General features: G+C 40.1%; 1 protein-coding gene across 1 annotated transcript in view; it reads right to left on the bottom strand.

Moving 5' to 3' along the window:
* Window positions 1-13,744, bottom strand: part of DNAH11 (dynein axonemal heavy chain 11) — a 145,622-nt gene that overhangs the window by 1,964 nt on the left and 129,914 nt on the right. Inside the window, exons 73-80 of the mRNA XM_083705188.1 lie at window positions 12,507-12,634; window positions 10,880-11,107; window positions 9,682-9,873; window positions 4,878-4,997; window positions 2,118-2,360; window positions 969-1,151; window positions 777-892; window positions 239-351 (exon numbers count right to left, since the gene is read on the bottom strand). Coding sequence (XP_083561314.1) covers window positions 239-351; window positions 777-892; window positions 969-1,151; window positions 2,118-2,360; window positions 4,878-4,997; window positions 9,682-9,873; window positions 10,880-11,107; window positions 12,507-12,634 — 1,323 coding nt within the window. The remainder of the gene's footprint in view (window positions 1-238; window positions 352-776; window positions 893-968; window positions 1,152-2,117; window positions 2,361-4,877; window positions 4,998-9,681; window positions 9,874-10,879; window positions 11,108-12,506; window positions 12,635-13,744) is intronic.

The following is a 13,744-nucleotide window of genomic DNA, read 5'->3' as shown; positions in this document are numbered from 1 at the left end:
ATGTCACTCAATTGTCAGTGCCTTGACTTACAGCATTTTAGCCCTGATGAGAAAGTTTTATAATGAAGTGCTCTCATTTGTTCCATCTGTAATACACTAGCACTTCATATTCATATTTCTTAAGAGCTAGTTACATTGGAAATTCCACAAAGGTAACCCTCAGTAAGCCATTATATAAAAATTGTAGCCCTACTGTGCGATCTAATTTACTTGACCTTTATAAGTCAATAGTACATACCAGTCAAAAAAGACTGAGGGTTAAAAAAGCCAGAAAGCCACACCACTGCAGGAAGTACTAGATCTTGTGTCCAGATATCAAGTTCTCGGCATCGCATGAGAAGGTCGTTAAACCTGAAGGAAAAGCAGCAAAGCGATCAACGTGTCACCTGAAGTGATAATTTAAAAAATAAAATTGTGATTTGCTAGCCTATAATCTATAGCCTTTTATTGGTTGGTTATTATTACTTCTCTTAAGGGACCGTGCTTTCTTGGCAGACATGAAACTAATGAATGGGGCAACTGTGCCCTCCTTTTGTATCTTTACCCGAAATGTAGGAATGCAGTCTTTCAATATTAATTGGAGGTACCCATGTCCCCTGCCTTTAGATGTATCCAGGAAAAATTGGCCTCTCCCCTCTTAAATCCTGAAACATTCGTGATTAACATCAAAATGACACTGCTATGCAGTTATTGGTCAAACATGCTCAGTGTTTAATAGAACTGGAATCCTTGTTATGTGTAAGACAGGTAAAGTGAATGACTATGATTGAACATACCATTGGGCAAGGCTGTAAGTGGATGGATAAGCCAGTTTGGTCCATGCATCTGGCACCAGGTCATAAAACAGTGATGACTGCACAGCTTCCATGGTAACAGAAAACGTCAGCTCGCCCTAGACATTTGGAGGGAGAAAAATTAAATCCCAAGTTCTTTTAAATACGTTTTCATAATAAATATATTTCTCTTACTTTGAGACCGAGGTCTAGCTGTTTAAGTGACTTCCGTATCTCTTGAATGAGAATGTTCATCCTCTCACATTCTTGAAAACAAACAAGAATGTAAGGGCTCCGTATAGTAGACTTTTGCATTATTTCAACCATGTTAAACTCCTCTGGCAACTTCTCCAGAATTTCATCCAGGACATTCTTCACCTTGAAACATAAATACAAAGCAAAATCATCATCAGTTGCCTGGCCACATGAAAGTCCCTCCAGTATGTGCTCTGCAAGCCGCTTGGTGTGTATGTTTAATATTTTGCTGCTGCTAATGCCCTGACCCAGCTACCTCTGAATCTTTGCTACATTGGCAGACTTCTTGCACAACACCAGATATAAGCAACTCTGTAGAACAGGTTGTTGATGCTAGATGGCTAGAGGCCGAAGTTAAAGGCTATTTATTTGCAAAATTTATATATAACAAAAAAAAATGGTTTACATAACCCAACATAAATGAATCTTATCTGCTTTTAAAACAAATATATGCATTAACGTGCCTGGGTAGGCTTGCCTAAACTAGTAAGCTTTTAGCAGGCACCAAAAACAGCACAGCAAAGGTGGCCTGATATTACGAGAGAGTTTCAAAAGAGTAGAGGCGGTTGCACTGAGAGATTGATTCGTGGCAAGTACAGAATGAACATTATGTGGCATGCTAAAAGTGCCAGTTCAGCATTTAGAAGGGGGAGAACAAGCTAAAAAAGAGAAACTTGGATTAGTGTGTCCCAAAGAGTGTTCTTTGTGAACTGGGACTAAGAACACATGGGTTGTTCGCTTGCATTTCCTTCACTGGAGGGGACAAGGCCACACCACCAACAAAGGACTAGCACTTCTCACAGGAGAAGCACTCCCAACTGGGGAAAAAATGATCTAAAAACTAATGGCCAATGTACTGTCAGTGCTGAATTTTCCTGTGTTGAAACCTGTTTTGGTTTTTAATTAAGTCTGGATAGAACCTGGGGAAGGGGAATAGAAGATTGTTGTATGTTCTTTATGACCATAATGGCAAAAGGTTTTTGCCCAAAGGTAAGGTTCATTCAAGCTTCCTCCTACATAGCAAGCCATGTATTGAGGTCGAAACAAGCTTATGGAACTAAGATATTGCAGAGCACACCATAATCTCACCTTTTCTTCTACTGACTGTCCTGATACTTCTCCAGCAAGTAGATTTCTGGGTTGCATTTCCAAGAGTGTTTTGAAAAGGTTTTCTGACAGGATTGTCAAGAAATCTATCTCAGCATTCGGGTGAAGACCATACAGTACAGGGTTTTCGAGTGGAAGCATTTCATCTATATACTTGTGGTATCCTGAGTAATCCAAATTGGGAGGAGCAAGGAAATCTGGAGCCAATGCAAAGTCACCTTCAAGCTGTAGTTGATGGGAGGGAGGGGAAATAAATGATGTTGAGTATTCATTTTACATATTTCAGACAATCTGGTCTTTAAAAACTCAAGATGTCTTTAAGCAGAGTCAATTCATGGGACACACCTTTGATGACAGCAGCAGACTAAGAAACAGATTAAACACAGGGCTGGATTCAACTCAATAGTTGTGCTAGTGGGAGTTACTGCAATGAATTCTGCGCGCACAGCGTTCCCTTGTCCTCCCCCTGTGCCCCCCACAATTGGATCTGAGGGATTGTGAAAATCCCCAGAACAGCAGGGGTGGTGGCAGAGAAGAGGGGAAGAGATATGCTTGTTCTGATGGAATGACATTACTAGCATGATTCTGAATTCCACCCCTAATTTCCCCACCCCCTTCTCCACACCACAGGAATTTCTGGTCCAAGTTTTTCAGTGCTTATGCAAAACTACCACCTATGCAAAAGAGGAAAGAATAAGAAAACTTGGGGTAATTTTCAGATTGGCCCAGGGAAAAAACCTAAGGAGGGGGGAGACCAACTCAAATAGCCCAAAGATGACTCAATATCCATGGAATGTTTATGTGGGGGGAGATGAATAGATTGGCTTGAAAGAAGTGCGTGCGTGAAGGCAGGTATGCCCAGCGGGGCCTGTCACAGCCACAGGTAGGCCCAGCCACGGGAATGTCCGGTGGGCAAGCTGCAGCCTGCACCCCTCTGCACCTTCTGTAATCAAAATGCACCTGTCTGCATGGCATGGCCTTGTGCATGTAGCGCTTCCGCAGTCTTATCCCTAACAGGAGTGTAGTAATTACCAATCTGCAGCAGAACTGTGGGGTGTGGGCATATAAAGGGAAAAACAAAAAAGTCAACCCAACATTTCTGGGTTGTTGTTTTTTTGGGGGGTGTTGTTGTTTTTTTAAAAAACTTACAGTAGGAATTCCTTCAGTTTTGAACCTGCATTTTTTGAATATTTTGAAAGAAGAATGTTTTCTTTATCGTCAATTCACACTTTGTGTAAACCTTTTATATCTGCTATAATTAGGGCTATTTTATTACTGAAGGGTACAATCCTATGGATTCTGAGAAGACACCCATCCTCCCTTTGGACATGGACAGCTTAGGATAAGGCAGTTCAATCACTTCCATCACCCAGCGGCTTTGGGTTTAAATATTTAAGGCTGCAATCCTGCCTTTCTATCTAGCCATCAATCAGCAGTGTTTTATTTGGTTAAATACATGCCTAGTCCCATTTAAGTGCTTCACAAAATGCATGATCTATTGATGATTAAATGCAACTTTAACCTGTTAACAAATGCAAATAAATACAGACACATGCCAGATACCAGTTAGGCATAAAGCTAAGACAAATGTGGTATATCCATTGGCCATTGCTTACGTTTACCTTGCCTGTCAACGAAGGAATTTTTGTTTCTTTTGGTGTGCTTTGCAGGAGACAATTGTCCAATTGAACTGAAATGAATTATCTTGTTTCTGAATATGTAAGTAGACCTGCACCTAGGGTTAGTTAATTAAGAGCACCTAATTCCCACCATTTCTTTCAGGTTCTGTACCTGTATTTGACACATATTTGAATGAAAGTTCAGGCTTTTGAAGGTTAATGGACTGCCTGGCCTAGAAATAGTAATTCTTATCCATGGGCTAGATGCAGAGGTGGTACCAGCGGAATAAGCTTCCTACATGCCCCCTTGACCTTAACTGTCATTTAGAGAAATCAGCTTCCATGGAGGTCAGAAGTACAGTAGTGTTTATCCTTCCCATCTCCATGGTAACTCACTCCTGGGTCTTCCAATTGACTTCCAATTGTGCTAAACTGAATGTGGCTTTGTGACACATGAAAACCTAGTCATTACAGAGTGAATAGATGCAAGCAAACTCACTTCACTTCAAACCACTGCACACACTTCCAACTGCGGAATCAATGGGGGGAAATGGAATGTCCTTAGGGCTATCTGTGTTGCATAGCAGAAATGATCTTTTGATGCTCTACTTGTCATCCCCTACTGCCTCTAGATAAATGGTTAACTTTTGGAAAAGACAGAACAGCTAGGTTGCTATTCCATCTGGGCATTCTTAAACCCCAGTGAAACTGATTACGTTATGTAGAAATGATTCTGGCCTAGATTACACTTTTGTGCCGCAACCCTGAGTACACTTACCTAGAAATAAATTCCATCAAAACCATCTGTATTTACTTCTAAACACACTTAAGATTGTGATGTGCCTTTTAAGACCAGGATGTATTGCTTGCCAATGTTGCTAATGCAAGTGGAAGAGAATCTTTGTTGGAAGGGACCTCAAATGGTCTGACAAGCTGCCAGTGCGGGAAATCTACCGCTACAGAATCCCTGGAAGGTGTCTCTGCTTAAAAAAATCTCTTAACAAAAGTGCCCACCACCTCCTGAGGCAGTCTGTTCCATTGTTGAACTGGTCATGCTGTAAGGAAGTTCTTCCTAACATTTAGTCTACAAACTTTTCCTCGTCTCCTCCAATCTATATATTACCAGAGAAGGGTTCATAAATTCTTCCAAATACGTGCGGCAGAGTCTGCGGTCCCAGTCATCAGTGATGTGTCCACCATACATAATTTCACCAAAGAGATAACGCAAATCTTCCCAGGGAACCTATGGAATACAATGGAATGTGTATTTAAAGAACAAGTTAGCTTTCTAAGGAGGACACAGCTAAGTCACTTGGCATAGCTCTGGCATAATAAAACATGGATTTCATCAGCACAAAGTGCATCGTATTATCCCAAGAGTGGGGTGTGTGTGTGTGTGTGTGTGTGTGTGTGTGTGTGTGTGTGGTTACAAGCACATAATCATAATGGGACCACTGACACATTCTGCTGCCACTGGTTGGTGTGTGTGCATAAATGAAATAAACACAGGTAGAACAAAAACAAAAATGGTAAAGAGTGGAGCCCAGTGGCTGCAAAACTCAATAAAAATTAAAACTTTTCAAGGCACCTGATTCTATCCTCTTTGCTTTCAGTTAAGAAAATTGCTTCCTTTTCCAGTGCTAATTAAGATAGCAAAGCTACAATGATTGTGTCACATCAACTACTGCTGCAGGGAATTATAACTTGCTCATCATAAAAGTGCACAGAATTGTCGTTTGTTGCATTGTCAGCACCATGGATTGCAGTTTATTCCCAACTGGTTTAGTTCAACAAGCCACCTTCCACCGGCTTGTTTTGAAATTGACCAGTTAGTGATCAACCAAGATTCCTCGTATGGACAACATAACAAGTCTAATTTAAGGGAGCCTAGGTTGGGTGGCTGGAGATTCTGAAGTTCTCCTTAAGGGAGGAGGCATGGCAGTGGAGAAGCTAGATGTTTGCTACAAGTCCTTCTTGCTAAACCATGTCCATGCACACCTCAACTTGCTAAACACAACGGATAACCATTAGCCATTTTGCCTGGATTGATGGAGGCAGAAATCCAAAACTACCGGAAGGCACACGATTGGGGAAGGTTGGTTTGGCATGATGTGTGGGCATGGCCACTATGTGAGATGTGACAGCACAACTCAGCAAAACAAAAATATTTTTTTATGTGACCCTTCATGCAATGAACATCCTCTCAGGGGAAAATAGAGTGACAAACGTCTTACTTTGATTCGAGATGCAGTGTCAGATTTCAGCAAGAATAGAATAAATATTCCTTCTGTCACCAGATACTCACTTGAGAGTTCTTTGTAGGGATCATGATGCAAGTCCACTAGCTTGCGATTAATGACAAGGATGTGTGTTACTCAAAAAGTCAATGCTACGTTTTAAAAAAGAGCAAGTTTCCTCCCTAGCCTTGGTTTACAAAATATTTAGTTTATGATGAAGCCTTTCTGGACAGGAACTTTTACATACTCTGGGGCAGTATTATGCCTTCTAAGAGTTCAAGGAAAAATTTAATTTTAGGTCTTACATTATGTGGCAAAGCAGATTAAGGAAAATAGCTTCAGCTACTGCAGAGTGCTTGATGCAAATTTGTCTCAATAAATGAGTATCAAAATGCATTAACACACAGTATTAGACTATCAAAAGAAATGAGTTCAAAATATAGAATTCTCTTTGGACATAAAATACAAAATGCATATTAAATTTCAAGTTACAGGTAGGTCTGCCTTAGTCGAAACAAATAAAAAAAAATCCTTCCAGTAGCACCTTAGAGACCAACTAAGTTTGTTATTGGTATGAGCTTTAGTGTGCATGCACACTTCTTCAGATATCTTTTTATTATTAAATTTCAAGACTAACATGAGAAATTGTTTTTCTTACTATGCTTTGTAAAATAAATTTCAGAAGTTAATATGGATGCTTTCCAGCTATTTAATAATTGTGATTCAGTAAAACTGATTCATTTTTGTTTTGCCTATGTTCTGTATTATTTATAAGCTATGCAGGCCCTGACAAATTGTGGATGGTATGACTATTCTCAGAGACATATGAGTTATCTGTTTTGGAGGGAAAGGGTTTTGCAAATCATACAGATCTCTGCAATCCAGAGACCAAAAAGACAATACTATATTTCAACACGTTATTAGAAATCTTGCAGGGGAAGATGAAAAAGGCCCCAAACAGTGACAAAAATGTCAAAGCATCACTGCTCAATGCCTAAAAAGTTACATTTCTAAAATAATTAAATTCATATTCTGTGTTGAGATAATTTCAAAACTGTATGGATTCTGGATTTTAAAAGTTCCTCAGTGAACAAACAAAAACCAGTTTCTATAGAATTCTCTAACAAATTACTTCAAAACCTTTATCTCAAGCTATACGTTTTTAAAGGTGAAATGCATCAGGAATTTGTGTGTTTTGTTTAAAACAATATATTCATGTGGTATTGGAGGGCTGATACATTTAGCCTACATTATCAAAATAAGCTTGCCTCTATCTATCAAGGACACATTATTCAAGAACAAACAATTATTCATTGCTGCTATGTCGCATATTGAAATGAACTCAGGTTAGCAAAGTAATTCACAGGGGCTAATAGTAGCCACTTCAATTTTATTTTAAACATTAAAATGTATTGCTGATGCTCTCTATCATTTTAAATGGCTGGAGACTTGAAGGTCATGAACAGTTGGCCACTCATCCTATTTCTTCTTTTGTCCAAGCTTTTCCATAACACTTTATGCCATTTTATACTAGATCTTGCACACTAAATCCTACTACCATTACCACCTAATCCAGACAATCTACCCCACCACAAATAATCCCTACTCGTGCAGTTGCTTGCTTTAGTTGGAAAGGTTCTGGTGCTGGAGTTTATTCTGGACCAGCAGAAGACTACTGGATTAGGTAGATTGCTTTAGTACAGAGCAAAGTTCTCCAGCTTTTCAGAAATCAATAATAAAAGACTGAAGAAAGTGCAGTCAGCCATCCCAAAGGTCTCATGGCCTTTGTAAAAGTAATCAGCAAATGCCCCAAGGGGGCAAAACTACACAGAAGGAAATGTGTAAAGTGAAATTGATCATGTAATTAGAGAAACAAGTTTACTAGAGAAGATTTGTACCAGCCACATTAGGGCTGCACAAAATTATGCATTAGAAGTAGGCTGCACTATATTTAGTAGGCTCCATGCTGTAGGGGGGTGAAGCAGCAGGGAGGTCAGCGCAGTGCAAAGGCGCTGATGGAGACAATCAGACATGCCTCTTGGTGAACGTGCACTGCATCAACTTCCCTGTCCTCTGCCTTCTAGTAAGCAGCAGCTACATGACTAATCAGAGGTCAAGTAATAATAATAATAATAATAATAATAATAATAATAATAATAATAATAATAATTTATTTATACCCCACCCATCTGGATGGGCTTCCCCAGCTACTCTGGGCAGCTTCCAACAAAATATTAAAATACAGTAATGCATCAAACATTAAAAGCTTCCCTAAACAGGAACAACAATGCCCCATCACATTGTCAGTTACTGACTATATGTCTTACTAAGTAAGAATATGTAAGGGGAAGGGTAAAGGTAAATAAGGACTGAAAAGATTATCCATTATGCTTTGTGTTCTCCCCATGTTGGACTTGTGGAAGGGCTTTGGGTGGATAATTTGGTTTAGCTTTCCTTCAGAGGGCAGGCCAGGCCCAAATGGCTGCTGGCTCAGGGGATTTGAGACTAAAGGTAGAACAGTTTGGATGAGTGAGACCCCTGACCAGGCCTGGCTGCCTTGGTCAGAGTGAGAGAGAACATTCATGACCACAACAGCTTAGGAACCAATTAAGGATATTCTCCCACTTGCCTCCTGGTTCATAGGGAAGGTTGGAAAAATTGCAATGTTTTGCATCAAGTCCCATGTGCATCACTATAGAATAAAACGCTTATTGAAATGGTGACACCGAATATCATTTTCACGAAATAACCGATTCACAGTAGATATCCAGTTTTTTTATTTATCTAATCTGGAAAAGCTAGAAATTGCAGTATTCCAAATCATACTGCAATTGCAAATAAGCAAGTTACACAAAACTAATTTTCAGGCTAGAGTGAGAATACTGGATAGCTTAATTACTAACCAAATTGCATGTGCCTAAGTGCAAGTACCAACCTACTAAGTCTTTGCTAGACTTAGAACGTACTAACCTACCTTTGCTACACATGTGAATAATTGGTTTAATGAATGGTAACACCTGAATGGTTTTGCATCTTCCGATTGGCAACCAATCTCAAAACAGAGTAAATCATTCATCTAGCTTTAAACTTGAACTCAAGGGGAACATTCCTGAGAAAGTCACAACAAGGTGGCCTCCTTAATACATAATAACGACACATGAAGGAAATACACCATTATTTATATATGTGACGTGCTGTAAATTGCTTCCATCATCAGAATTAATTGTAGTGATTATTAATGCAATGTTATGAACTGTCAGGACTGCTGTATGTAATTACAGTTGTGCAAAATGCTTCATTACCTGCCTAATGAATTTGGCATATATGCACATGTAAAGCACTGTTTTCGTTAACATAATGAAGGGCATATTTATTTATTTATTTATTCATTCATTCATTCATTCATTCATTCATTCGTTCGCTCGCTCGCTCACTCACTCACTCACTCACTTACTTTAGTAAACCCACCAAGTGTGCAACTGGTTCAACCTATGTTATGAAATTTAAGCATCCTCTGTGGAAAACCTCTGATCTGCCCAATTTGTATACCCAACAGCAGATACACATTTCAACTATTTCACTAAAGAAATATATTTCACCTTCCCTTGTTCATTTCTAAAACTAGGGAACAAAAACCAAAAAATATCACCACCATCTTGGCAAGATGACACTTGGTCTCCAAGTTGTTACCTTAGAGTTTGCTTCCAGGTAGTTGTAGAGGACATTGACACAAATGGTGAGATCTCCTACGTTGAAAGGGTATCTTCGATTCCATCCTTGAGGTCCAAACTTGAGCCTCCCAGCAACACAGGTGTGAAAGTAGCAGAGGGAAAAGAAGATACTTTTGAACTCTTGTTCTCGGGTACACAATTCTAGTGTATCCTGTTAAAACAAAGGATTATGGAAAAACAACAGTATTTCTATCACATCACCAACAAGCTTTAGAGACGACAACTGTAATTTTCTTACTAGAATTAATGACACCTAAACAGCAGCAGTAAGAATCTATTAATATTTTCATCTTAGCAAAAGGTAAAACTGAAAGTAAGTTTGCAGGACCAGCAAAAAAGGATTACACCTCCTAAGATGGGCACTCCATTCTTGTGCCATCTTACTGCTGCCTGTTCCTCCTCCCAGCTGTTGTCCCCATTCCTCCTCCTCTCAACCCTCATTAGTGTTTTTTTTCTGATTTCTGGTTTGTAGCAACAGCACTGGTCACTTCTCTGTTGCCACTTCCTCCCTGCCTTGTCACGAGAAAGGGCAAACGGGGTCCTTTCCCAGAGCAAGGCATTTGTGACAAGATGGCCAACAAGGGCGCCTGCAACGCCACAGACAGAAACCTTGTTTAAAATTCAAACAGTGTTTCTTACACTTTTACAACCAAGCAGTATATAAAAGGTAAAGGTACCGCTGCCCGTGCAGGCCAGTCTTGACAGACTCTAGGGTTGTGCGCTCATCTCACTCTAGAGGCCGGGAGCCAGCGCTGTCCGCAGACACTTCTGGGTCACGTGGCCAGTGTGACGAAGCTGCTCTGGAGAACCGGCACCAGAGCAGCACACGGTAACCGCTATAAAGCGGTACCTATTTATCTACTTGCACTTAAGGGTGCTTTCGAACTGCTAGGTGGGCAGGAGCTGGGACCGAACGACAGGAGCTCACCCCGCCGCGGGGATTCGAACCGCCAACCATGAGATCGGCAAGTCCTAGGCGCTGAGGTTTTACCCACAGCGCCACCCGCGTCCCCGACAAGCAGTATATAAATTATGTCAAATAAATAAATTTCTAAACCCTACAACCCAATGTGGTAGGCAGTGCAAGTGCTCCCGCCTCATCCAGAATGCCTCATTCTGAAGAAGAAATAAAGCAAAACTACCAATTTTTTCCTCACCTGGTCAAAATTATAGAGAGCAGCATGAAGATTTGCCAGCATACCAGTAGGGGGCTCGTTAATAATTTTAATACTGTTCTCTAATATTCCTTGAGGTATGACATGTTCTTCAGGACTTGGAGCTGGTTCTGCACTTATAAAGACACGGTAGTCGGGGTGACTTTCTCTGCTGTGTTCCTCCAGTAGCTTCTCTAATGTCCCCAGCCATTTGACTACGAGGTGTATGTTCTGTTTGAGAGCATGCAACACTTCAATTATAAGAGCAAGTTTATTATTTTAAATGTAGCTTTAATTATCTCAGTTGCATAACAAGAACAAAACAGCCAATTCTCCAAATATGATTTAATTCTAAGTTTCAAAAGCAGAAAGGAGTAAAAGATAGAGACTTTATTTTAATATGTTACATTAGGAAGGACTTCATTATCTTTAGGTTCTATTAGGCCTTGATTTGCTAAGCACTAGCATATATAAATCATGTCAACTATAACCACCCATGCACTTAAGCCTGCTAACTCTCTCCAGAGCTCAGATAATGTTCAGTAGGATTTAGGAACGCTGGGATGATTAACAAAAGTGACAAATCAGAAGCTGGAAAAAGTACTAATGTCTGACTGCTAAGTATCATGGTCCGAAAGTCTAGCAATGATCTGGACATAGAGGCACAGAGCTTCTCCATAGCTTGATATTTTTCTTTGGAGTTCTTCCCCAAAATTGTGTGGACATGTGTGGATCGTATGCACACATGCTTGCATGGAAGAAAATGCATGCCACCTACCTTTAGTAGGGGTAGGGGACAAATACAATTCTGTTTATATGTAAAGGTGAACTTACAAAATTCACATTTTTCACAACAGTATGTGAACCAAAACGCAGCCATCATTTGAACTTTGCAGTTATCTGAACTTTGCAATGCAATACTTGAGCCAAACAATGTGTACACAAATGCATATACAATGGTAAAGTGTGCATATAAATGCATACATTAATGAAAATAATATTAAAAATGGATTACATAGGGAAAATCGCTTCACATAAATGTGTATATGAGACAGAGTGGCACATAAAAAATGAGTGTAGAAGGGGGAATTTGCACAAAAATGCTGTTTTGCAAAGTCAGATGTAGAAATGTGTAGGACTGAAATTAAGATTGGATAAAAGGGGAATAGTGAAATTGACATGTTGGCCAATCCTTATTTTTTTGTTAACTTTCCTCTTGCAAGTTTGTCACTGCATAATGGATACTGAGGGACAGAGGAAAATTATCCATCTTGCAGAACTATCCTCACAGATATTTTTGATGAAAGATGATCTCCCATTCCTGTGGCAGCAATTTTGGAAGAGCCAAAAGAACCAAGCAGTAATAAAGCAGGTGGTGCCATTTGTGTGCTTAACTTCAGAAAGTTAAGTAACAAATCCCACAAACCACTCTACAAACTCTTTGATCCGCTATCATGATCGGTGAAAAGAAATAATGCTAGGTGAAGTTGTCTTCTCTCAGAATTCCTCAGGAGGTTGTTTCTTGTTGATGATTTTTTTACAGGAAGACATTTCACAGGTTAAGTATGTGCAGAGTAAGCCCCACGACAGAACACATAAGGAACGTCAAATCATGCCATTTCACACTTACTTGCAGAATAACCCAGTGCCCATGCCTGGCAGCTTTCTTTAATGCCTCCTCCGCAACAACCTCTTGCCCTTGCCCCAAAGAGATATTATGAAATTTCCCAGAATCAATTGTGAAGTCAAGTTTTTTGCCTGCAAGTGGAGCAACGGAGGTGGGGAGGCGAGAAAAAGTGGAAAGGAGGAAGGGGATGGAGTGAAGTGGGGGGGGGGGAGATAATGCCCCATTAATTTCACCAATCACTGGGACAATACACATTAGTTCGTCACTCAACACAATTTCAACAAGCAAAATTGCGAGCTCTCAACAGCAGCCTTATGGCTTGTATTAGGGGAAAAACCCTGCAGAAATCTGCTCCCTTGGTTTTAAGATAACGAACCTTTTGACATTTTGATAGATGCTAGGTATTGTTACAGAGCTTTATAAACTCGTACAGGGGGTGCAAGCCATTTCCCTTATAAAAAAAGGGAGCAACATGTGGTAGCTATCACATCAGTTTTTTAACTGATTGGTTCAGTGGGTAAATGTGCAAGCCTCTCACCTTGTGAGGCCTGAGTTTAAATTGAGCACAGTCAGGTCACAGCTGTATTAACCTGGTATTCTCAGCAGAGTCAGTGGGGAATAGTAATCCTAAGTACAAAGCGACAGTTTCTTACACAATTGAATATAGTTTGTATAATGACCATTATTTAGTCACAGGGGGCACAAGATTACATGAGCATGGAGAAAATTGCCCTCTGGCCCTCATCTACTCAAAAGGTAAGAAACAGCACAAAAGAGCCTGCATTATGCCAAGCAGAGGAATGTTCAATCTAAAAATTTCTTCACGCTGCAGCGTTAATAGCCTCACACTTTTCATCCACCCTTCCAGAGTGAATGGAGGGCTAGGGCAAGAGAGGGGGAAATCTTTAAAACTTAACTCTTGTTGAGGAAAACAATTCCAAATTTAAATCTGCTTTATTCCTTGATAATGGCTATTTGTGGGCTTTTTTTGTGTTAGCTTAACATGCATTAATTAAAGACCGACTCCCGCTCTGTCTAACTCAAAGCACAAACCCCTGTTGTTACCAATCATAAACTATGCATTAAGAAAAGCTCTGCGGACTTTGCAAATCAGCAACATTAACAACTACTGGAGAGAGTTCCTGTTACCCACAGCCATGTCAGAATTCCTACCAGAATGCCTCTGAATGTCGCATGTCAAAATGAGGGCCCTTTCCATCATCAAACATGCATTCTCTTTT

This window comes from Podarcis gaigeae (assembly GCF_964106915.1).
Source record: "Podarcis gaigeae genome assembly, chromosome: 12".
Lineage (NCBI taxonomy): Eukaryota > Metazoa > Chordata > Lepidosauria > Squamata > Lacertidae > Podarcis > Podarcis gaigeae.
This window is presented reverse-complemented; position numbering and strand designations above follow the sequence as displayed.